General features: G+C 41.6%; 1 protein-coding gene across 3 annotated transcripts in view; it reads left to right on the plus strand.

Annotated features, from left to right (window-relative positions):
- The window catches only part of MED13L (mediator complex subunit 13 like), a 183,459-nt gene extending 167,813 nt beyond the window's left edge, over window positions 1-15,646 (plus strand). For all 3 annotated transcript variants that reach the window (XM_021413374.1, XM_021413372.1, XM_021413373.1), the window contains 8 exons: window positions 901-1,124; window positions 1,606-1,748; window positions 3,173-3,331; window positions 4,395-4,571; window positions 6,792-6,946; window positions 10,130-10,291; window positions 12,384-12,496; window positions 13,670-15,646. In XM_021413374.1, coding sequence (XP_021269049.1) covers window positions 901-1,124; window positions 1,606-1,748; window positions 3,173-3,331; window positions 4,395-4,571; window positions 6,792-6,946; window positions 10,130-10,291; window positions 12,384-12,496; window positions 13,670-13,802 — 1,266 coding nt within the window. In that variant the 3' untranslated portion in view covers window positions 13,803-15,646. The remainder of the gene's footprint in view (window positions 1-900; window positions 1,125-1,605; window positions 1,749-3,172; window positions 3,332-4,394; window positions 4,572-6,791; window positions 6,947-10,129; window positions 10,292-12,383; window positions 12,497-13,669) is intronic.

The following is a 26,520-nucleotide window of genomic DNA, read 5'->3' on the forward strand; positions in this document are numbered from 1 at the left end:
CTGGAACAGGTTCCCAGGCAATTTGCCAGTTCAGAGTCTTGGGTAACCTTACCTAATTGTCCTTGCTTTGAGCAGGATGTCCTTCTAGTCTAAGCCTTCCGTGGTTTGATGAAAAAAAGAAAGATTTAATGATTTACTGCTATCAGACTCAGTGGGAGAACTGCACATGTTATTTACAATACTAATTTGCCTCCTCTTATCATTAAACATTATTAAATGGCCTTGATTTCTTACAGACTCCTACAGGTTCGTTTTCTGAGGGGCTTTTGGTGGCTTATTTCTTAAAGATACGCAGTATAATGCATACAGAGGATCTGATTAATTAGCAGGCCGATATTCAGTTGTCTCAAAGACCAAAGAATTTCTGAAAGGAAACTGTGAGATGAAAGAGTCTTAGTGAATTTCAGACATCATGCCTTATGCTCATGAAAGTATGATATACCAAATGCCTAGATAGAAAGAAGTAGTTTGAGCTCCGCCTTTACCATTTTTAAGTCCTGGTACCTCACAGCAGATCACATCCATGGTTCTGCAATTAGAATGTGAATAGACAGAATTGAGAAGATGCCGTTGATTTTAGCAAGAGAGTATATAGAAGTCCAGGTTTCAGGTCCTCGTCTCAGAGACTGATAGTTGCTTGTGAAAAGACTGTTTCATTCTGTAGTTTTCCTATATATAAAAAGGAATCCTTAGATAAGTTTTGAATTACATCAGTTTTAACTAGCAGGAATGATTTGTCTACATCAGCTCTTTTTCCATGATCTCTCTTGACTATGAATGTCTTCAATCTATTGTTTCAAACTCATATTTTTCTGTACTTGCTGTCAGTCTGTGTTGTATGCTTCTTGCGTGAAATAGTTATTGATATATCTGCTGATTATTATTTTGACTTTATTGCAGAGGCCCAGCCCAATCCAGCTATACTCTCCTCCTTTCATACTGGCACCCATCAAGGACAAACAGACAGAGCTGGGAGAAACGTTTGGAGAGGCCAGTCAGAAATACAACGTGCTTTTTGTTGGCTATTGTTTGTCTCACGATCAGCGCTGGCTTCTGGCATCCTGCACAGATCTGCACGGTGAATTGTTGGAAACCTGCATAGTTAATATTGATTTACCAAACAGGTAGAAACCTTGATTTTTTTTGCCTTAAATCTAGGCCCATAGTTGTCAACACTCACTCTCATCCCTCACTGCATTAGTTTCTTGCACATCCCATTCTAGTGGTATTTCCTGTTGCGATCATGATAATGTTAACAGTGATCATGTTTAAATTGGCATTTTGTAGTATAAACTTAAAAACTGGAGAGGGGAAAAAAGTTATTGTATTACGCTTGTTTCACAAATGCTACCTACAAATCTTACCTTCAAGAGCAACCTGTGTGTTGCTCAGCATATCGACACCCCTCGCTACCATTGCAATGCCAGCACTGAAAGCAGACAGATACTTTTCCTGCTTCATATTAGGAAGGTAAGCTAGGCACTCTACAGAACTGTAAGAACTCCTGTAGATGTTAAGCTGTGACATAATTGTGTAGAATATAAATCTGAATATTGTCCTTGATTCTCTTTAACTTACCCTTTTTTTTCCTCCCTTCATCTCGAGGTCAAGGAGGAGCAAGTTGTCTGCACGTAAAATCGGTCTGCAGAAGCTGTGGGAATGGTGTATCGGTATTGTACAGATGACATCACTGCCTTGGAGAGTTGTAATAGGGCGACTTGGTCGCCTAGGCCATGGGGAGTTAAAAGGTACGTGATGCCAGCCTGTCTCTGCCAGTGGTTTTGGTTGTTTTGCAAAGCGGGATGATTTACAGAGTTGATCACCAACCTTTAAAACTGAGAAATTTAGATTGATAATCCAGGCGCTGGATTTTTGTAGTGTTTTCTATAAGCTTTTGCCACAATCTATCCCTGTTTGTACGTTGGGCCTGACATCACTCACACATCTTGTGGATGTAGTGTAGATTAACTAACATTTGCAGAGGATATTTCCAAGTGGAAGTCAGCAATGGGTTTGGTCATGTTAGGAGAAGATGTAAGCAGTAGTTGCCCTGTCACAGAACCAGGATTCAGTTGTGATTCTTCACCTTCAAACAAAAATTCTTGCAAAGTTAGTGAATCAGAAAAACCCTTTTTTCTGTGGTGGACAAAACTAAGTGATGATGGGCATTAAGCAGCAACAAGGCTCCCTGCAGCCTGCAAAGAGTTCCCAAGATTTAGCATTCCTAACAGCTCAGATGGAACAGAAAGGGAGCTCTGGAGTGTTTTAGGTATAGATCCCTTAGTGCAACAAGGAACTGCCTTGCTTTGCTTCAGCAGCAATTCCTCTCACTAGTAGCTGCATTTGGCAACTCTCTTCCTTTTCTAATGGCTGTGGCCACTAGTCAGCTCTTGGCTGATTAGCTGGAAGTTCTGAGAAGGTGCTCTGCGTCTTCTTGCATCTCCTTAGTTCAAACATCAAGAGAAATTAGGAGATCAAAGACACTTCATGAGTGAATGTCCTTTTATGGTAATCAATGAATGTGATGTGAATTCCTCTAGTTAGCTTATTGTACGAGATTCTGTATTTCATAAGACAGGAAAAAATATAAAAAGTGCACAATAAATAACAATTCAGTCTGAAAGCACAAATAATTACTCCAGGGGTAAGAAGCACCAATTGAATGCCTTCTCCCATCCAGTATGTGCAAGGAAGACAAGTTCTTGCCTGCCCTGTTAAGGGAATTTGGTATTGCTCATATACATGGGAGTTAAGTGGAACGAAGGTAGGACAGTAAACTTAGAATTTAGTAAGCAACTCTCTTCCTCTTGTTTTCTGGATATCAGTTCAGTGGCTAAATGTAGTTTCTTAAAGGTATATCTACACCACCGGAAGATTTCTAACGAAGCTTTCACTTTGTTTTGTTTAGTGTATTTTATTCATTAGAAGGCTTAACAAAATTCCTTTCGTGTTCAGTGTGTGAATTCATACCTATTTGCTTACATTTCAAGTATGTGGATTTTGCAGCATGCTAGATGAGAACAGATGTTCTTTTCTGAAAAAGAATCAGTGCAGTTCCTAGAAAGATTTTGATGTAAATAAAAACATTGGAAAAAAAAGAAACATTATGCAAGCAAGTTCTGGATTTTTAGAAACCTCATTACCTGTTCTGTCTAAATTTGCTTTGTTTCAGACTGGAGTATCCTCCTTGGGGAATGTTCCCTGCAGACAATCAGCAAACAGCTAAAGGAGGTGTGCCGCATGTGCGGCATCTCGTCGGCAGACTCTCCTTCTATCCTCAGTGCCTGCTTAGTTGCCATGGAGCCACAGGGGTCATTTGTTGTCATGCCAGGTGAATTTTATCCAGCTGTTGAAATGCCAAGGAAACTTCTTTTATTTTACTTAGCACATAAGAAACATGTCAATTTGGGGAGACTTTTGAGCTCAACAAGACCTTGACTAGCATGGCTAATATGGTAGAAAATAAGCTAAGCCAGAATTCCCAGAAAGATCAGGAAGAGTTGCTTTGTTGGGCACATTAACTTGTAAGAGAAGAGATTACTTTATGCCACTGACAATCTAATGACCTTTTCCTTGGGGAGCTCACGTTTTGAGATCGCCCAGTTCTCATCAGCTGAAATGTGATGTTGTAGAAACCGTTATGCAAGGAGGAATGCAGGCACTATTACAGTCTAACGTATGAAAGAGCTGGAGGCTGGGAAGTGGGAGGAAGGATAAACCTACCTGACATTTCATATACTTAAGAATGTTTTTAGATAATTCGTTTATAAGCATTGGTCTGGAGGCTTCAGTTGAAAGGTTTTGAAGTTTGAGATTCTTCCATGCTGCATTTTTTCCCCTTTCCTTATTTTTTGTTCTCCCTAAGCAGATGCTTTTTGTGTACATAGTGAGATATCCTCACAAACAACTCTGGTTTTTAGTTTAGATAGAAAAGTTTACTTTGTGGAACAGAAGTAAACGAGCTTGAAAATTACCAAGTTGAATAACTTTCAGAACAGAGGTTTTGTAACATGAGAAAGTAGATGGCAAGTTATGTCTCTCTCCGTGCCAACCGAAGTGGGGTGTATTGCATAATTTGGAGTTCTGCAGATGTGCGTGTCCAAAATAAATTTGCCTTGCTCATTTAACAAGCAAATCTTCGATTAAGGGGCAGCAAAATTGAAAGGAAAGGTGGGGTACTATATGGGAATTCACATAGCTAAATGTTATCTCTATGACTTGTGATCGTAATTTCAGGCTTTTCTGGTAATTTATTCTTTTCAAGATAAGAACCTTTAAACATTTTTATTGGCATGCAAACCAAGATTAGATGATTAGAAATTCAATTGGACATTGAAAGCATATTTTGAAGATGATGCAAATTAATGCCTCTGCCATTGCTTCTTTTCTGGAAGATGCTGTCACTATGGGATCAGTGTTTGGACGCAGTACTGCACTGAACCTGCAGTCATCTCAGCTGAATACCCCTCAGGATGCCTCCTGTACACACATCCTGGTTTTCCCAACCTCTGCTACTATCCAGGTGGCACCAGCAAATTACCCCAACGAGGATGGGTTCAGCCCTACTAATGGTAAGTCAGCACGTGTCTGGTGTCCTATTCAGAACACAAGCAGAGCTGTTCCAGTTAGCAGTAAGAACTGAATGGACCTGTCTTCTTCCATGGGCCCCATACCACTCTAATTTAATTTAAAGAGAACAAACAATACCTACTTGATAAAGGGTACTATACTATGTTTTGATGAGCTGTGTGTTCAGAGAATTCTACTGATCTATTCCAAAAGCAATACTGGCTGATCAGTAGACAAAATGGCACAGGCTACAAAATGCTTTTTCTTGTCGTCGTGACTCAGTCAGGCCAAGTAGATTTATAGTAGTGATTTGTTTCATGGTCTATAGCGTGCAAAGCGTGAGAGGAGGGAAGGTGTTTGTTTTAGAATTTTCATCTTCCTGTAAAAGTATGCAAAATAGACCAACCAAGCTGTAAGATCTCTATTATTAGCAGTGTGGGTTTTTAAGTGTATTTAACTCTGTAATTTGTCTCTCCAAGACTCAGCTTAGTACTTTATAATAAGTGTTTTCCTAACTGTTTTGCCATAAGTTTTTAAAAATGGTTGTAAAATAATTTAAAGTAACTAGCCATTTAGAATAAAAATGTTTCATTGAGGAAGTTACAGTATAGAGAGGTAGAAAGGCACACTATTTTTAATGAAAGAGTCTGCTTTGATCTCTTCCTCCTGGAATTTCAGTGGGCCTCACAGAAGGGAAGTTACCCCTCTTAATACTTAAGCAGCTGTCCTTTCAAGGCCCCAGAATCCCGACTGAATGCTGTGCTGAGGAATATTTAACCTGCATTAACCTGCCCTTTAGTGCTTCAGATGCTAATTAGAATCAGGTACAAGAACTGGCGTTTTCCAAAATGGTGTTAAATTTAATTTTCTTAACTCTGTTCTACTTAATGATTAAACTGCTTCCTATGCTATTAGCCGTCTCATTTATGTTTTGGAGGCTAAGCAGAGCATGACATTAGTTCTGTTTTGTTTAGTGAGGTTGTAGGACAGAAGTTAATAAACTCAGTTAATTCATTGCTTTTGCAATCCAGTCTTTCTCTTCAGAAGATGAAGAAAAACAACCACCTGCCTATTCCAGCACCAGGGCTTCAGGTTGAAATAAATTAATTCAAGACACACATTCTTTTCCATTTTCATGTCAAGCAAATTCCTTTTCAAGAGAAATTATTTATTGTATGGCGCTTCTTAAACTTTGTAGAAATGTACTGCTCATATTGAAGGTCTCTGTGTTTTACTATAAATCTGGCTGCGACTCTAATTAATCCACTTACCTCAGATAGCTCCCAGTGCGCCTTTTTCTCCCCCCAAAGGTACTTCAGATGTCATTATTACTGTTTAAACATCTTTGCGGAAAAATCTGGATGAGGAAAAAACATTTAAACTGTATTGTGATGTTTGCAGTTTTCTGCTCTGTGTTTCTAATGTCTTGGCTTTCCGTCATGGAAATTACCCGTATTATCATAACTTGTGTTCCAGTGACTGAGCAATGGAATGTACTTCTCATAGAATGCAAACACGTTTTCTGTGTATCTTTACTGCCTGCCCACAAATTAACATAAGGCAAATTAAAATAGCAAGTTACGATAATAAAACTGTATTTAATTTCTGAGATGAAAGTAAAATGTTAAAAGCTGAATTGTAGGAAATTCGAAATTGTCATGAAAGTACATTGCCTGTGATGGTGGAGCGGGCCTTGCTGCTCGTCTGCTGAGTGCCACTTGATGCTGCAAGCAACTTCCTTGAGACTGCTGGGACGGCTCCCAGAATACTTGGGGCAAATGTGCCCAGGCACTGGTGTGCAGCACAAGTCCAAAGAGCAGCACCTGCTCAGGGTAACACACGTAGGTTTGTTTAACCTATTTCAGATATATTTTTAAATGGATTTCTGTGAGCAACTGCACAGAGGTGTAATTTTTTTCTGTTACAAAGCTCGTTCTGGATTGTTGTTGGACTGGCAGAACAGGAGTTTTGTTCACTCTGGGACTGTTGGTAAAATAGTCGATGTCTGCCAGCTTCTCCTTCCCAGTCTGTGCGGTTGCAGTCAAAAGTACGAGGAGGGATTAGACAGTACAATAGTAACATGTTTATCACTGCTTTCGTCTGTCTCAAGAGTATACTTAAAAAAAAAAAAAAAAAGAGAGAATGGCAATAGATTACAACAGTATTGTGATGGAAATGGACACAGCAGATTGAAAGTGATTTTTTCTTTCTTTCCTTTCCAGATGATATGTTTGACCTCCCGTTCCCAGATGACATGGACAATGACATCAGAATTTTAATAACAGGGAATCTTCACTCTTCACCAAATTCTTCCCCAGTTCCTTCCCCTGGATCCCCATCTGGCATTGGAGTGGGATCTCACTACCAACACAGCAGGGTAAGGCTGTAGCACTTCTGTGGAAAGAAAAACCCAAACCCTCCAAGAAAACCTTTTTTTCCTCTGTTGATTTTCAAGCATTGTTCAGTCAACAGCAAGCTGAAATTAATGTTAAAATTGAAGAGACTGGAAAAATACTATTGTAAAAGATGCCTCTGCCATGACTATTTGCATTTCCCACTTTAAAGTTAATTGTTACATACAAGATAACTGAGAGAAAGAGAGGAGGCTTTGCTTTCTTGTGGCAGAGCTGTATTTAATCACCTTGTATAAAATTAAACTGTATTCATCCATTTTTCTCTGGAGAATGGAATCTCCCTGACACAAAGTGACAAGTCTGTGAGAAAAGAGATGACATGACAGCTCTGATCACATGAATTTCTAGGGGAGTGGGAAGGGAGATAATTGTCCTGTTAATAAAACCCTATCAATTTAAACTTCACAGGTGCTGCATGTTTATGCAAATGTTGTTCTCTTAGTAAAAATTAGCCCAGAGCACATAGTGTTTGTAAGTTATTTTTGTTTGATGTGGCTTTTATAAAGTTGCTTCCAACATCAGTGGTTACTTAAAATGCAAATCATTTTTAGTAAATCAAGGTACTTTTTGGATCAGCCTTAGTTTGATGGAACTCTTACTCATGCCATTTAGCTGTGTGAGAGACTTAGTTGTCAGTTTTCCATCAAAAATAATGGAGAAGTTTAAGATGCTTCATAATTTCCTGCAGAGAAGTTTTACTCTAGAAGCAACGCATTCAAAGCAGCGCGTTACTTCTTTTATAAATAACACAACATTTTAATAAAGAAATAGGCTTTTCTAGAAAAACTGGATAAACTCATGCATGTATAAGTTCCGTTTTAGTGATCTGCAATAATTTAAGCAACTCATTCTGTGTCTGTGACTATCACTGGCGGCTTGAAACAGTCTCATCGAGATAAACTGTACATCTGGTGTGGAAGGAATTACAAAAATACTTAGGGAAGGTGTACATGCAGCTAACGTATTTGACAGTGAATAATGGCGCTCCTAATGATGCTTTCTGTTCAAAAAAAAGAAGCTCATTTTTCTAAATTTGAATATCTTCTTAAGAATTCACAGTCCCTGAAAATGACTGATTTTCAAGATTACAAAATGTCAGCTTCACCACCTGGAAGGAGAAAGTCCTCCCTGAATTTTCCTTGCAATCCCTGCCAAAACGTGTCAGCGGTCAGCTTAATAGCGGCTTGTGAGTGAAAGATCACTTCTGCATCAGCCACAAAAATGCTAACGCTGTATTTTGTGATCGCAGTACACACCCACCTTTTGTTAATGCACCAATCCACTTTTCAAAGGCTAAATAATTTCTGTCTCTGGTTACTTCAGCCTGGTATGTGGGCAAATTAGAAGTTTTGAATTCTGGTCCCAAACCCTCCAACCATAAATCACAACTCAGCGCTCATTACAGTTTCTTATTTAGTTTGTTCCGTAATCTCTATGCTCTGCCACTTACAGAAAAATGCATTTAAAAATCGTATTCTCAATGGAACTCCATCCAAGTGCCTTAAGAAAAGCACTGAAAGGTTAATGACCAAAGAGCTTAGAAACCTGGACAAGCCATTTCTAGATGAACCTGTCATAGTAATTCGGTTTAACCATTAACAAGGGCCTAGTAATTGAGGTGTAATTTTTGGTTTAAAAAAGCAGCAGCGTGTGATCATTACCTCGTGGGGCAGGGAAGGTCGAGCCTTCGTCCATGTAACCCGTAATTGATTGCTGCAGTTTAACAGTGTGAGCCCTGACTGCTCAGCAGCCAGTTTCAAGGTCTGCTGTGAGGCTTTCCAACCGCCCACAGCCAGGTGAGCTGCAACCTTCCCTGGGCTTTATGGACTGTTTAACTTCCTCTGATCACTGAGCAAGATACTGCTGCTGGAGAAGGACCTGCTTGAAGGGCTAGCATTGAAGGCTTTGTGATTAAGCTCGTTTCTGTTCAGTGAAATCTTCTTTACCTATTGACTTAAAAGATTTGTATGGATTGAATGGACGGCCATCTCAGTTCTTCTGGGATAAGTTTCTAGCTAAAATACTGAACAGGCTTTTTTTTTTCTCCCTCTCTGTGAAATAAAAGATGAAAGCAAAATAATAAAGGTTGGTTTTAGGAATGTACTCTAGTGTGGAATGACAGACACCTCTTCTGATGCCCAAGGAGCCCCTTGTAGGCTTGGTAATGTAGTTCATGATACATAAGGCTTTATCTACCTCTTTCTCTATGGGGGTAAATAAGTTCACACCCACTGCTCCTATCCAACAGCCTCAGGTATGGAAGGTTCATCTGTCGTGGTTTTAGACTGCAGAAACACAATCACAGATGTATATCCTGACAGGCAGCAACCCGAAGTTTGATGGCATTGGTATTAAAGCCTTTTATAAAATTGCTTAACTCCTGTCTCCTAGTAACTGTTTTGTCTCTATGTGAGAACATGAGTAGCTAATACTACAAAAATACAGTATATAAATAAATGATACAAGTAGGAAAGCAGGACAGCTGTTTCTTTTTTCCTACACTTCATCTCTGCTTGGTAGTACAAATATAAAACATAGTTTCTTCTGTCCAGGTTATTCTTACATCAAGGAATAGCAAATATGGCTTCTTTTTTCTTTTTTTTTTTCTTTTTTTTTCTCCCAAGCTATCAGTGTAACTAACTGAAAGGGTATGCACATCTATGCTAATAAAGGTGCAAGTTTTCTCTGTTCTTTCCTACTTGGGTGCATAACACATCCTTCCCCAGGCTGAACCCAGGACGTTTGTCAGTTCAAACTGGTGTTTTTTCCAGGTATGGGAAAATTCAGTGAGGCTTTGTAAACTTGGTGAGGCTGTATGAAGGCAGTCAGTACTGCTGTCCTCTGTGTGCCCACCAGAAGCTATTCAGATTCATAGCCAGAGTCCGGTACCTCTAAGTTACTCTGCAGCAACAAGCTCCATAAGCTCAACACAGTATAGGATGTTAATGTTCAGTGATCTTGCAACACCAGCCTGGAGAGCCCAAGTGCAAGGGAAAAAGGAAAGGACAGAGATTCATGAATGACTGAAGGATAGCTCATTAATACCAAGACAGAACTGGATCAAAGACTGATTAGTAAGCAAAATGAAAGTTACTGGAGGGAGATGTAACGACATAAAGCAACAAATGTTTTAAATCTTATTTCAGAGCCAAGGGGAACGTCTCCTTTCCAGAGAAGCCCCTGAAGAACTGAAGCAGCAGCCTCTTGCTCTCGGATACTTCGTATCGACTGCCAAAGCTGAGAATCTTCCGCAGTGGTTCTGGTCATCCTGTCCTCAGGCACAAAACCAGTGTCCTCTCTTCCTGAAGGTCTGTCTTGCTGCTGTTCCTTGGGGGAAGGGGAGGAAGAATTGTATTTAGATCCTATACATTTCCTTTGAAAATGACAGCTTTGTGTTACCTCTACTGACAGTACTGGAAATAACTAAGAAATGCAATTCCAGATGTAAAATTACTGAGGATAGCTGGCTATGAGCATTTACTCTCTAATACCTGAAAATGGAATAGTTTGGCAGCTTCTAAGTACAGAATCATCAAAGCTACAGTCTTTTCCAATTTGATTTCCTAAATTTCCAACCCAGGACAGGAGAGGCATACCTCCCATTCTACCATGATCCAGTCATCATAATAGATTAAAAGGTTAGAAAGTAGCACTTCCAGATAGAGAATCTACTATCAATTTCTATTCCCCTAGATGTAAAAGTTGCGTGGTGTTGTCTGTAGTGTCAGAGACTGTATCTGGTATTTGCCAATCCAGAAATTTGCTATTTCTTGCAAGAGGTACTGGTGTATTTCTTGCAAGAGCTGAATTGGTTTGACTAGTGCAGATTCATTCACCCCTGTAGAATGACATGCAGTTCTTACTGGAATGTTGTCAGCGTGGTGAGCATGGAAAAAGATGAAGAGTCTGCCTTGAATAGAGTCATGTGGACACTCAAGCAAGCAAAATATAAACTAAGATAGTACCGTTTTCTTTATCCTTTCTCAGCTTAATGAACAAATACAAAACATTTTTGAAGTCTTTTAGCTAAATTCTCTCATACATGTCTATCAGGCAATTATCAGATAAAGATGTTCAGTATTTCTCAATTCTTATGCCAAAAAGCCATTTTAGGACCGATAATTTGAGAATGATTGTTGCAGTTGGTGTGGAGGGCTTTATGTTCGGTATAGGATTTCCACTGGCAAAGTACTGAAGTACTCAGTTAAATGGGATCACCTACCAAATTCCCCATGTTTTCATGGTGACTTCCCAGAATTATGTGCTTTGCTCCAAAGCTGTGAAATAGAGATCTCAAACCAACATGAAAAATAAGCCACCGTGTTTTTGGAGCTAGAGATGAAGTTTTATCCTAAACTTAAAACTACCTTTCCTTGTGAATGAGTAATAATACAAAACTTACGTTTCAGTTCCAGCTCTGAAAACGCAGCAGAGCTCTAGGCAACTCTATGAATTCCTTCCATAAGCCTATGCTAGATTTGTACTACAGAGAAGGAGCCACCACCCTTCCCCCTTAGCCCAACGCAATTGTTCTCTCAGATCCAAACTGAATTAAATGTTTAATTTGACTTGGAACGTACTGTTTTGGTTTGGACAATTTTTAATAAAAGCAAGGGGCTGAATTCATGCAGTAACTTGTAACTGCTCCGAGAGCAGCTGGTGCCGTCTCCTTTGTGCTGCACGGCGCTGCAGTTAGGAAACTTGCACAGCGTGTGAGACGTACAGATTTAAGTCATCTCTGTCCGATTTGGATTAAGTCTTTTTGAGCTGAAGTATTTCACCTCTGAGGTGCATGCTGTGACTGGAGGAGCACAGACTCAAGGTTTTGCCCCAGCAGGCTCTGTGGCCTATTGAGCTACCCACTTGAAAGGCTTACATGGTTGCCTCTACCCCTGGCACATGATCAATATGAAATCCCTTTTCTGCTCCTGTGTAAACTAATGCACGAACCTCACTCCAGAAACAAAGATGAGAGCTATTCAGAAGGCATGACAGCAGAGAGCAAGAGGAAGGCTGCGCTGAGCGTTCTGGTTGGACATCTCAGTCTGTGATGGGTCCAGTACTCTAGGGTGGTTCTCCTACTGGAAGAGTTTGAAGAATTAGACTTTTCCAGGTGTTTTCCCTCATCGCTTCTTCCCTGACTGAAATTAAGAATGGGTTCAGCGTGCTTTTTAAAGATCCTGAATTCCTATCACAAAAAGTAGTCATTTTATTTGGAGGTGTGATCATTATGGAACTTCAGAACACTCTTGGTCCTGGTGGGTTCGGCAGAGAATCACCAACTTTCCATGCTGTCCTGAGACAATTCAGAATATATTTGTTCACAGTGTATCTTCATAAATATTTGCTATGTGAAGAGTTACATTGTTTGGTTTTTTGTTGTATTTTTTACTTTCACAGGCCTCATTGCATCATCATATCTCCATAGCGCAGACAGATGAACTACTACCTGCCAGAAATTCTCAGCGAGTTCCTCACCCCCTTGACTCTAAAACTACATCAGATGTCTTGAGGTAATGCCTTCTCACTTTTGCATTTCCTCCCTTGGCTTATGGGGGCTCAGGAATGAAATTTCAGAGGGACCTTTTCTTAGGCTTATCAACAGTTTACACCTCTATTATGGCTACACGTGGTTTCTAAAAAACAAAACAACATAAACTACAGATCCTATGACCACAACAAAAGAGCAAGACTTTGAGGGTTACTTCATCTATTTTCTTTCCTACTCTGCAAAACGATGAAAAGGGATCATTTGTGCCTTACAAAGTGGGCAGCTTGGTTTGCCTCCCAAAGTTGATTTGGTTTAGCTGGCAGTCTGAGCTGGCCTGTGTAAATAATTATTTTTACTCGCCAAATCAAACTGAATTATCAAAGGAGGTAGAGGTACTCACCTGATACCACTATCTTAGGAGCTGGAGTATAAAGGAGATACTTCCTGAATCAGTACAGCACTGTGTATCTATAGTGCAGAAGGTAAGCATAGGACTGTTTGCCTCCATGTCACCTGATGGGCACTAAAGAAAAAACTTTTATGAGACAGCATACAAGGTCAAACACATCAAAGGACAAATGTGTACATTTCTACCAAGCAAAGAATATCAGTAGGAAACATGAAAAACAACCCACTTAACTCAATGTGGTGGTATTGTGCAGTATTCTAGACCTGAATTTGCATCCTCTTGGATAAAAAGGTGATGCACAAGGAAAAAATGAGATGCAACAAACACAAGTTAGAATATAGGAAATTCTAGTCAGACATAAGGAAAATTTTTTTTTAATTGTGATCAAACACTGGATCATGTTGCCCAGAGAGGCTGTGGAACTTCCATCTTCAGAGATGTTCAGGAATCAAGGTTTTTAATATGGCAGTAGACTAAACTTCCAGAGGTTTGGTCCAATGTAAATTCCTCTTAAGATTCTGTAATCTCTGCTATTTAATGGGAAAGGGCCTGGATTCAAACTGCGGGTCAAGAGCAAATAAACTGAAAACAAAAATTGCCCCCCACCCCTACCCGCACACACTTCTTGCTCAGTTTCTATTTTGCAAGCACCACCAGCGTTAATATAGTCCTTTCCACATTGCATCACTGGGAAAAAAAAAAACAAGATAGGTTTAAGAAAATCTTCTAGAAGAAAAAAGAGAAGTAAAATTCCAGTGTCATTTTCCCTGCCTTTCTCTTCCACAGGTTCGTTCTGGAGCAGTATAACGCACTGTCCTGGCTTACGTGTAACCCCGCCACTCAGGATCGCAGCTCCTGCCTTCCTGTCCACTTTGTGGTGCTCACTCAATTGTACAATGCCATCATGAATATACTTTAATAGATAGAAAAGCACTTGTTCTTCTGGCTTATTCTCCCCTCAACCTGAGAAACGTGCCACAGTCTGCAAAGATCACAGTTTTGCTTCTCTTCAGACCAGTCCTGTGCTGTGCTTCTGTTCCTCCAAAAGCACATGTGAATTCTGCAGTGTTGAAAAGTAAAACACCCATTAACATCTCTGGCAGCTTCAATCCAATTCTGGGAACATCCGAGAACAGTGAACACAGAGTAACCTCAAGTCAGCGTTAGTGTGGCGGCCCAGTAACTACTGGTCAGTCTGATTATTTTTTTTTAATATTATTTTATTTTTTTTAAGGAAGACTACAATATCTTTTTGGATTAGGAACTCTGCTGAACAACCATAAGCAATTTCAGCCCCGCAAGTGAAACCATCGCGTAGTGACCGGTTTGGGCTGTCCAGAAGTTCTTTGTTGTTTGGTCATCGTTAACTGGGACTTGGCAGGAAAAAAAATACACGCCGTCATAGTCTCGTAGAAATATTGCAATTTCCTGTCTACCTGGAGTTCCTGTCAGAGTGGATTGGGATGAATGCATGCATTTGTTACCTGTCCATGTAGATATGAATGGTCTGGAGATATTTTATTTATTTTTAGGTTTGGGGAGGGGAGGGATTAAATTATAAAGGACCAGGAACAGTAGAATATCTTACAAATCCAGCTCCGTTCCACCGAAGGGTTATTTATCTACATACCTCTCGCTCTTCTGACCTAGGAATCAAAAAGCTAATAACAATCAAAGTCCCACGTGGGAAGGGGAGCATGTCCTGATAAGGATACACTTGTGTTTTAAGCAATTCTCACCTGCATTTAGCCTGGTTAAAGCAAGAAAAGGCCAGTGTTTAATGAAGGATAACACTACCTAATGGAAGAAGAGTAACTGAGAGGTAGGGAGGAAAAATACTTTAAAGCCCAATGTAAGGGCGAATGGAAAGTGGAAAATTAATCTATTGTAGAGCTATGATTGAAATATATTTCCAATAAATTTAGTGATGCTAGAAAACTATTTACTGAAACCCAAGTCGCCCTGTAATTCTGGGCAGGCTCGTCCATGTACATATCCAAAAATATGCTTTTTTGTTTACACTAAATCAGTTACAAATCTGGTGTATTTTTTCTGACTATAGGAATATTATTTCAAAGAAATAATTTTAAAAATTATATCATTAAATTAGTACTTGAAGTTCTACCGCTGCGGTGGAAAAGTGACTTTGTTTAGTGAAATGATCGCCATTTGAAAGGTCAATGGCTAATTGAAGTATTTTTATGACTCCTTCATTCCAGGCTTCAAGGGGTTTATATTTAAACTCCGTTTTCTAATGTTTGTTGTTGCACTGTGCAGCAGGCACGGGCGGCCGCGTGCGAGGGGTCGGGCACTTTGATCAGGCGGTGTGACCTATAGCTATCTATCGGTGGGGGAAAAACCGACACATTTTAGAAGTTCTTCCAAAAGACTTTCATGTTCTGGTGGAAAAAAAAAAAAAGAAAAATTAAAAAAAAAAAAAATAATGAAATTCTATGATTTTAAAAAGTATTTTTCTTGAGATAATGTAAACATTTAAAGCAAATGATATAAGGATCGCTTGTGTAATGGAAAGGTGAAGTCAGAGAAGTAACCTGTAAATGGATGATGATGTTCTCTGCACCAAACCTCCCGTGTGGGTATCCTCTTTGCAATGTATAGGTTTAAAAAAAAAAAAAAAATCTGATATCAAACCATTTGTATCTAATGTGTGTACAGTGTAAAATTGACTTTAAAATATTGCAGTACTATTTTTTCTTAATCAGAAGAGAAAATTCTCAAGGCCTTTTGAAGAGCATAAAAAGATGAAGATTGTAAACTTGTATAAAAAAAAAAATTTAACTTGGGGAGGAAAAATGTAAAGTAGACATTTGTAATCTTTTACCATTTGGGGGTTATTTGTTCCCAGGATTCATCGGAACTTTGGATTATGATTTAGTTTGTTCTTTTTAAATGGGCCGTTTTTATCCAGGGGCATTTCTTCCCCAGAAACCTGGTTCTACGCAGATACGGAAAATCAAAAAGGGCAGCGAGGAGTAGTTTTCATCTGGTGTCTTTTATTTAATTTTTTTAAGTTAAGAGAAGCTGGTGACATATTTATACGTTTTTGTGCAAAATAAATGAATGGCAATAGATTTTAAAGAAAAATCTTATGTACTTCAGTGTGAAAAGTTCTGTATAATATTTCCCTTAAATATGCATTATTTTACTTGTGAGTTTTTTACTGAATTAATCTGAAATGTACAAGCCCTGGCTTTCCTACAGAGTGAAGAAAGTTATTTTATTTTTCTTTTTATTTCTAACTTTGGAAATTCATGCCTAAATCAGAATTATTATTACAGTTGTTTGAGCTAAAGGGAGAGGGAGGGGGGTGGGGAATGTCCAGCATGCTTGTATGTATATTTCAGAACCTTTTTTAAATGTAAAAGCTGTACATTTCTGGGGAGTTCTGAATTTCTTTTTTTTTTTTTTTCCTCTGAGCATTTTGCAGTGAGCTTCTTTTATATATAGCCGACAATTTGAAAGAAAACAAAAAAAAAAAAAGTGAAGTTCATTTTAAATCTACAGTATATCGCTGGTACAATACACTAAAAAAAAAAAAAAAGACTTTGATAAAAAGAAACAATAATAATAAAGACCTCCATTTTAAATGTCATTCATATATACCTTGTGGATGAGAGCTATATACTTTTACACACTTTTTTAGATGAATAAATTATTGAATTACTGAAACGACTGGTGGAGTTTCGTTCTTGTATTTCCTGCAGCTCTGAAGTTTGAGCATTGCTAGTGCAGAAGGATTTGCATTACGGGGCACGGGGCATGTGATACGGATGGAACTGAAGTTCATGTAAAGACTCCGTAGTAGTTGTTCACTTTAGAGCACTCGTTCGGTGGGTGCCTCTTCGATTGGCTGCACGTCCATAAAGCCATGGCTTCGTCAGTTGCCCCTTCACTTCACGGAGGCTCTCGTTAACGTGTAAAAGGTTCACTGTGCAGCAGTGCTGTAAGAGCGGTATCGTGCAAAACAGAACGGCGATTCTGCTGAAAACATTGCCTGCTGTGGAAGAAAACTGGTGCCACTGATGTCAGTGCTGAGATGAAGAGATGTAAGTTCGGCCAGCTGGGCTGGTGGGAGCAGCCTTGGGTAACCTGGTGTCACAGTAGCAGCAGTTGGAATTAGAGATGAAATGTCTCCATGCACACCAGGTAGGTGATTAATGGGGGACTTCAGTGGCACATCGAAGTCGTGTGACCTCCTCCCCCTGTCGCAGGATTGCAGATCAGATCAGTGACGTGCAGGCAGCCCCAGATGTGAGAATACAAAACCAGATCTGCCACTAGAGGTTGTGCAGAGAAGCAGTAGAATCTCCATCCTGGAGGTGCTGGCGTCACCACTGGGTATGGGCAGCCCGGTCTCGTTATACCCAGGATGTGGCAGGACAGCCTTCGGGAGGTCCAGGACATTGTGTTTATAGCAGGTTCACTTCTGAAAGAAGAGCAAAATCTGACCAACTTGCAACTAGAACCCAAGCCCTTTTGTGGTGCTACACCTTAACAAGCCTTTATATAAAATGAGAGGTCTGTTCTGCGTCATCTCCTATAGGAGCAGATCTGGAAAAAGTTGAACGGGATCTTCAGATAGTCCATAATTTTTCATACTTTACATTACAAATCTGTGACCTTCTTAGGTACTTTTTAAATGCCATGACTGTTGCATTGCTTTTAAGAAAGAACAAAAGCAGTCTACCACCTGCCCCATACCTCGTCACCAGTTGTAGCTGCACCGCTGCCTGCAGCCAGCCTGTACTGCTAGTGGGAACGACAGCTGTCAAAATCAGGTGAGATTTCTGTGGAACCAAAACACTTTAAAAACTGTCTAATGGCTCTTTCTTGTGAAATACACTTCAGAAGTTCATTTTCCATAGAGGAAATTGATCCCATGCTCACAGCTCTGTGGCTGTATCGAGGAATTACCACTCAGTTTCATGGCTGTTGTAGTGACCAGTTGGGGTTTCCTAAGTAGTTCCAGTTTCCAGTCTACTTTAATTGTTGATGCACTTAATTTTTAAATTTAAAGTCCTACCCAAAAATAGTTCCTTAGATTTATAACTTTTAGAAAAACTTCTGGTAGCTCATGTCTTTTAGTTCACTTTTGCTGTCCGTTCTCTATTAAAAAATTACACTGAGTGAACTCACATAGGTTCTTATGGAACATCTCCACTTCCACCTTCCATGGAGTGCTGTGAATAGGTGAGAGGCTACTGCGGAGCAGTGCTCTTTTAAATGGAGACTACTTTGTGGCTAATTCATTGGCTTTAACAACAAAAAAAAAAGTACCACAAAACTACCAGTGCTGTTCCATGGGAACTCTAGGGAAGAACTGAATAAAAGCGGTGACAAATGGGCACGTTACTGCGGTGACGGGCCCTGTGATACCAATGAAGGAAAGCTTTCTAAACATAAGGCTGAAATTGAACTTTTTTCTTCCCAATTGTCATCTCTATTCTTAGCAAATATCATGGCCACCTGACAACAGCTGAAGCACATGTAGAAAGCATCAGAAGTCATGAAAGTAAACATCAGTTTTATGTTCCGTCTCTCACCATTTATAGTGGAAATGGAAACAGCCAAGAGATACCAAAACAGGAAATCTTTGGTCTTTAGCAACAAAGCTGTATTTATAAAACGATGCTGCTTCCACTTCCCTGTTTTGAAACTGAACCTTAACACGCTAACAAGTGTTTATGTGGGCAGACCCATTTTAGTGCTCGTCTACCGGGTATCAAAGCAGCAATCCCAAAGGGTTTTCCAGAGGATATATAAACCTCGGTGCTATTTTAACAAAACCTGCAATGCTCTTCAAAACCATGGAGCAAGAAGGTGCCCACTTCCATGGCAGGGCAGCTCCGAAGGCAGAGCAGTGCCCGCCGCTGTACCTCACTGGTGGGGGACCAGGACTCTTGCTGTTTCTGGAAGGGGACTGGTCAACCAACTGGCAGGCTGACCAAGCTGTAAGAGCATATCGTATCACTTTTATAAGCATACAGAATACATTCTTATATCTGTATAAGCATTAGCCTTTCTTGTTTAAGAACTGGTTGTTCAAACCCTTCAGAAATGAATGGTACTATCTATTATTGCCAGAACTCACTGCATAGACTTTGAGCAAGAATTCATCTCTCACTGTCCTGCAACCAAGAATCGGGGGAAATACCTGCTAGAATTCACAGGTGACCTTCTCTTGCATCACAGAGACTGGTTTACATCCAGGATTATCACTGCTGGACTCCAGCACAGATGTGGGGGCACACAGCTCCTGCTCCACACGCAGACATCACATCTGATTCCACAGTTCTTACAGCACCTCTACCAACCTCTTCCACCTGCATTTCCCAGGAGTGGGGATGTACAGGTTCTCTGCAGACATACAGGTTTCAGAAATACCTGCTTCTGTGAGATATTTGTCAGCTACACCTCATCTACACTTGCAGGCAGTGACTCTCATTCCAGCTGGCTCCTTTCAACCGATGCACGCCAGCAGAAAGCTGCTCCAACCCAGGTGGCAGTGATAGCAGGCCCAGGTCCTTCACAAATAGAATCTATTTTCCTTACAAAGCAAATAAGGCATACACTGCAGTCCTTCCAGCCTCATACTCTTAGTTTTTATTTGAATATTACTCTATCAGGGCAGTGTCAAACAGGGGTACAGCTGTGGGCATGAGCAGCTCTGGGAAATGCACCGCAGCTGTCTCAGGTTTTGCAGAGCTCCCCACGGTTGGATTCCAACCACCTGACCCCAGCTTTACACAGGAACACACACACACAAGAAGCTCATGGGTTCCTGCACTTCTGCAAAATCCAATCCTGCTGAATGAGAAAAAAAAAAACAAACATATTTTTCAGCTCCGTAGCTGGGGCAATACTTCAGACAGTCTTGGTAAGCCAGACGTTTATTTTTTTTCAGTTACCTGCAGGTTCCTGCAAGTGACAGCTGTGGACTGTCACATTCATCACATCTGTTACATTCTCTGCACCAGGCAGTGTTGTCCACGGCATGAAAAAAGCAAAAGCTGTGTCCCTTTTCTTCCAGCAGGGGTCACGTTTTGATGGCAAATAAAACTCTGGATTGCTAACAGAGCTGGCTCAAACAACCCTAAATGAAGCCGGGCGCTTACCGAGCTGCTCATTAAAGGTCAACCACGCGAACAGGTGCGGGTTCAGTGGTCAGAGCGCTCCACCCCTCCTTGTAATCAGTTTCAGTGGTAATTTCATTAGTGCCTGGGGAAAAGACAAGTGCAAGAGAAGCAGGTGATGGGGTGAGGTGCGTCTGGTGGGGAGAGAGAGGCTGTTAATCCCAGCAGGGTAATGACCCATGGAAGTGCTAAAAGAAAGGTGCTGTGCGCAGCGCTCCTGGCTACTGGGTCAAGCAGCACTTTGGAGTTGGAAGTAATTGCCCTTGTATTTCTTTCCTGCTTCAAAAGATGAGAGTGTGTGGAGAAGGCATTCTGCTGCAAGAGCGCACAGCGGTGCGCAGTTGGATTGTCCAGCAACAGGTGGCAGGCAGAAAAGGAACCTGCAGGGGAGCACTGGTGGGGCAGGGTTGGGGCCTGCTCTCAGGCTGGCTTCAGGCACAAATAACAGGGAGCCCAGGTGGAAAATAACACAAAATTTCAAGTGGGCTTGTCTCATCAGGGCCAGTGTTGTTCTCTAGCACAGAGCCACGGCAGAGGCAGACAGGACCCTCCTGCTGCTGGCAGTGGCACTGGAGGTTTCCCCGTCACTTAGAATCATAGAACGCTTTGGGTTGGAAGCAATCTTTAAGATCACCTAGTTCCAACCCCACTGCTGTAGGCAGGGACACCTCCCACCAGACCAGGTTGCTCACAGCCCCACCCAGCCTGGGCTCACCCTTCTGTTGGTACTTTGCATTGGCTTGTGTTTTGATGGCGGAATTTTTTAGCTAGTGAAATGTTGCTTCCACCTGAAAGAATCATTCTTTCTCTGGCACACTCACCTAAACATGCAGCATTGTTTGCACCACTGCATTTTTCACTGAGGTGGCAAATCATTCCCTCTCTAAGCAATTTGAACCAGAAGAGAGAATATTGAAAGGAAAAAAGGCAAATGAGGGAGAAGGTTCCATTAAAATATTTCAACTTGAGAATACCTCTGCTGGGGAGTGGCTCTGCTCCAGCACCTAAGGGAGATAAGTTTCATTCTCCCAGAACACCACTGGATTTATTTAGTTATGAAAGCATCCCAGCTCACTGAGTCATGTGTCCATACAGGCAACATAAACCCTTTGTTGTACTCTACAGATTCTTGATCAGTAAAACTTTGGGTGACCACTGGTAACATTTGCAAGATTCTCATCTGTAGAGTCCTCCACAGCAATTTCTTTCTCATTGCTTTTGACACTTCTTGAGCTCTGTTCTTTCTAAATACCGCAGTGCAAGAACCAAGGCCCAGATAAAGAACCTATACTATTTCTAGCCAATGTCACTGCAAAGGAAAGCCTGAAAGTAAAATCACAGTACAACTGAGAAACTGCATTTTTTTCTTCTTTTATATATATTGAGAACACAGTGGTTCAGTGCATGAATGCTCAGCTGTCAAGTTGCCGTGCCAAGTAGTTTCTTCACCTTGTTCACTGCAGGTATCAGGCAAAGCCCTGCACAGAGCACTGGGCTATGCGTCCACCTTTCTTTCATGTCATGCAGAACACATCCTGCTTCTGTCCTGCAGTCACAGGCAGCTCTCTGCCCTCTCCTGCCTCTCTTTTCTTTGACATTTAGCAAGTGGCAGGGCAAATGATGCTATCTCAGTTCCATAGGCACTACCACCAGCAAGCCAGTGAGGCACAAGCACGAGGCACCAGAGTACTGATGGAGATGAGGGGCACGAAGCATTAATGCGTAATCCCAGTGTGCCTGAGGCAAGCAGTTGTGGAATGGAACTGCTGTTCCAAGTTTCTGTGCAACTGTGATCCACCGTTTCAGCCCCCTAAACAATGTGTTTCCAGTTATTAAGTCCACAGTTAGACAGAAGAACAGCTCCAGATTTAATAAGCAAATAAGCAAGGCATGTTAAAAGAATGGGCCAGAGAGAAAAGATCTAAACTCTATTTCTAAGCCTGCCAAAACAGATGTATGATACTGAGCAAACTGCTGGCTTAGTTACGCTTTGTCTGTGTAAGTCACACTGCTATTGATACAGCTGTCTGCATCACGGATTCATTGTAAGTGAAAGACTCCGAGGGAGAAGAATGCAGAGTGTTAGTCTGCAAGCTTCAGTCCATATAGTAAGTTGATATAAAATTATTCAAGACAGTGAAATCTAAAGCATCCTGAAAAGACTTACTAAAAGATCCCAGAATGCTAAACAAGCGGTCAATACAATGGCAGAAGTAATCAGATTCAGGAAACACATGGTACCACAAAAGTTGAAAACAAAAAAAAAATACCAATGCATGCTCTAAACCACAGTGCTAACCTTAACGTATAACACAAATTGAGATGAAACATTCAAAGGATCTCAAAGTCACTGTAGGTATTTCCATGAGCAAAAAAAGCAGCACAATGCCCGTGAAACCTGCACAGGCACAGCTGATAGGATGGGACATGAAGGCATGGCCACTGGGACATGATGCACAGCTGTTGGGACAAGAGGTGTGCCCATTAGGACAGGGGGCTCAGCTGCTGGGATGGAAGGCACAGCCTTTGGGACAGGAGGAGTGGCCATAGGGGCATGAGGCTCAGCTGCTTGTGGAGATGAGCAGGCCACGGCCTGGTGCTGCGCGGTTCCTCTGTGGCACAGGGCAGTGTGCCAAATGGGAAACTCTCCTGTTCGTGATGGTGAGGGCCTTCCTCCCCAAATGGCTTCATCATGGACCCTGATTCAAACAAAGGTCTTGTAAAATACAGAGAGCTACTGCTGCATTTATAGGGTGGTAATGGACAGGTGCTCCTCCTTCACTTCCCCCTTTCAGGTGGATCAGCCATTCCTCTGGCTGTGCTGCAGGTAGAGGTGTCTATTGTACATCAGGTTGTGATTAAAAAATGAGCTCTCCCCATTCCCAGTTCAGACTAAGAAGCTTGGCTGAAATTTTACCATCATTAACACCCCATCAATCCTGTGTGAAACATGCCTGTAGGCCAGCACTGGGGAGGCGTCCATCTGGAATCCAGCCCTGGCATGGATCAGTGTCACCCGGCCATTCAGGGGGCTGTGCTGTGGGGAGAGCAGTCCTGGGGTAACACTGAGCATCAGAGCACTCCAGGCAGGTCTCGTGAGCTGTAGCCCAACCATAACCACAACCACGACCATAACCCAGGTCTTGTGCTCTGTAGCCCAACTCGGCCCATGGATCATGCACTGGCTGGGGCAGGGAACTTGGAGCAGAACACGCCACTGCACTGGGAGCTTACTCATCATTGGCCAGAACAGAAGAGGTAAACCCTTGTTGCACTGCATGATGGTACAGAGCTGAAGCTTCCAGCAATGAGCAAGCAAGAGAAGTCTGAGCCCTAGCTACTAATCTGAGCGGGAAGCAGAATGGGCATTCAGGAGCTGGCCAAACAGAGGCCATACAGACTTGGGGCAGGGAAGGAAGGCTTTCATACACAAAAAATCTGACATGTTCTTCCCTTACCTTGTAGTAAGGAACCTGAGAAGGAAATGTGAAACCTAGGGCATTTTCCTCGCAGCCCCAAGCCCTGCTTGAGTGTTTGAAAAAAAATGCAGGTCATGACTGTATTACATTCATAGCACATCTGCAGCGCATTCAAGGCCTACACAAAAGTGAATAGCCATGCTTATCCAGCTGGGAACATCATTGCTGCTGTGCACAATTTTCCTTATCAGCCTGAACCAAATTCTGAACTTCTTCAAAAAGAGATGTGGGGTTTCCTCTGACCAGGGCAGCACAGAAGGAAGGGAGTCTCTTTGAAGGTAATTGCCTCATGGGCTCCCACACAGCAAGCTGGCTGAAGTTTAAACTGTCTACTTCAGAGGAGTGAAAGAATGATGTGCCTGAAAATCTCTGAGGTTAGAATTGCTCACACTCTCTCTGACTTCAGGACTTCACAAATAAATCAGAGGGGGGCTGGTTAATGCTAGCCTCACCCGCTCCCACTACAGGCCGAAAGGTGAAGCATTTCTGGACCAAAGGACAGCCTTGCAGTTGTCTCTTGTGCTGTCTCTCAACAAACAGCGTCCTTTTCCCAGAGATTTTCACTCTGGCAGCACTTGGCCTCAGCACATACCAATGGATACATAGCAGTTGTCTGGATGCATTTGGGCCAGTTCTGGTTCTCTGCCTCTTTCTTCTCTCCCCTGCCTTCCAAACAGCCTTCCAGCACTGTTTACTTTGGCAACGCCTGCAAAAAAAAAAAGAAAAAAGAAAAAAGAAAAAGAAAAAGAAAAAAAAAAAAGAAACAGTCTCAATGAAAAGGAAAAATCCATTAGGAAAAGCCAGCTGAGTGCTAAAAGGCCCCTAATCAGTGGAAAGTTTAAAGAGCACCGCTCTGAGAGAGGCTGCGGTGCCTTTCCAACACCTTCGCAGCAATGTGTGAGGCTATGACATGTCAAAGCGAAGCCCCAAACACAGGCCCTGTGCCAAAAGAGCAGGCTTTGTTAGGGCTGGGGAGAGCCTGGATGTCCGGGTACGTGGTGGGCAGGGAGTTGCTGATGAAGAAACTACTGCATCAGAGCAAACGACTTCAATCAAATTCGTAAGACTTCTGGCTGGTTTCAGCACACGGATTTGGCTATTCTTCTCAGTTGATCTGCAGGCAAGAATTATAAACTGCACCCTGACTGAAGCAGGAATCCCAGTTAGATGTACCAGTGCAGGTCAAAATGAGGGTATGGCAGCAGAGCCAGCTGCGGAGGAAGGGCAGTGCTACAGGAGGATGTGGTGCTGTGGAGGGAGAAGTGCCTTCAGAACTGCTGTCTTCCTTGATGTCTGTAGAAATGAATTCTGCCAGTGGCTGGAGAAAGCAGGAAATACATTTCAGGCCAAACTGCAGATGCTCAACAACACTGCCAGCTGCTGATCCCAGAGTGAGAGCGACTGTTTCCTCGAGCTGTTCCCAGTATCTGAGCTCTGGTTTCTCAGTAGACATACTGCTTTGAGGCTGCAAAACCCTCTCTGTTTCAGACCTCTTTTCAAATCCATCGTCTAACATTTCACAAGCCCACCAAATTACAGGTCTTGAAGCGTCACATGGAAGTCAGTGAACTGTTCCTTTCAGTTCCCACATGAGGAGAAAAACACGTTTTTCTTTCAGGGAGTAATTGAAATACCCATAATAAATCTGCTGCCCTACAAACTTTTTTTTAAACGTTTACATGCCCACTGCATCATGGTAACAACAGCTGAGGATAGGTTTGGTCCCATCTCCTTCACCTTCTACAGTTCTTAATCCAATGTGTAAAGAAACTCAGGCACACCATTAGCTTATAGCAAGTATCAGTCTTTACCATAACGCGCACTACGTCGCAATCTAAAAGTGAGCTTACAGCTCAGGAGGTCATACACCAGTATGTTGCTGGTTCAGCCTCTTGTGTGCACTGTGCAAGCTTGTTTACAGGAAAATACCTGTATTTATAGCCTGGAACATCGCCGGGACAGCTTTCAGAATCTGTGCTATCTAGCTGAAGATATCTCAGTAGATCTACGTAACATCCAAACATGGACCATAGCACAGAGTGGCGTGCCGAAATGAGCACAGAAGTTCCAAATTGCTGCTGGTGAAATATACACTTAGAAGGTGCTCTGATTATTGAAACCAATACCTTTAGTTTTCCACTGAAGACACAAAGGGTTGGGGGAAGGGTTTGGACTGGTGGTACAGTGCAGTATTGCAGCAAATGGGATCTCTGCTGCTGCTCCGGATGGAGAATGGACGATCACATGTGACTGCTTGAGGCGGAGCCAGAAAGAAGGGTGTTCTGACACAACTGGGAGCTATTCTTTACGTCCCACATAGAGTGGGCTCTGTATAAAGCCATGTAAGAGACAGAAGCCCTGTTTTGTTAAGGGCATTCCAAGTCAGATTTGTTTGGAATGGCGACAAACCTGTATCCTTCTCTGACCTATCTAGAAACGTTCAACAAAGGAAACGTATACGTGGTGCACACTGTTTGGAGGCAATTAAAATGCCTCATTCAGTGTAAACTTTTAAATAAGTTTTGGTTTATGCAGAAAAGGAAAAAGTATCATTGCATTATTTTTGTTGCTGTATTCACATAATTCCAGTTTTGTTACGGAATAAATACTTCAGAATAGAATCCTAAACTGGGAAAGCCATAGGAATTCAAAAAATATCTGATATTTCAAAAAATTCATGATTAAACTCTAAATAAGATTCACACAATTTAGGACAATTTAGGCATGGAAAGTACAGTGAAAATAGGGTTTCCCTTTAGCAAATAGAAGATAAACTATTATGGAAGCTACATCTTGAATACTTTTATTATTGATAACAGACAGTTGTAGAGTCATTACTCTCAGCCAGGCAGACCCAGATAGAGATGAAGTGCCTTTGAACTAACAACTGATTAAACTTTTTGGAACAAGATATATGCACACAGCTACATAAGCTATTTATGAATCCTATGAGACCTTCTTGTTCAGGCTGTGGAGTGTATTGGTGTGATTTTTTTTTTTTTAA

The sequence above is a fragment of the Numida meleagris genome, chromosome 14 (genome assembly GCF_002078875.1).
Source record: "Numida meleagris isolate 19003 breed g44 Domestic line chromosome 14, NumMel1.0, whole genome shotgun sequence".
Classification (NCBI taxonomy): Eukaryota; Metazoa; Chordata; class Aves; order Galliformes; family Numididae; genus Numida; species Numida meleagris.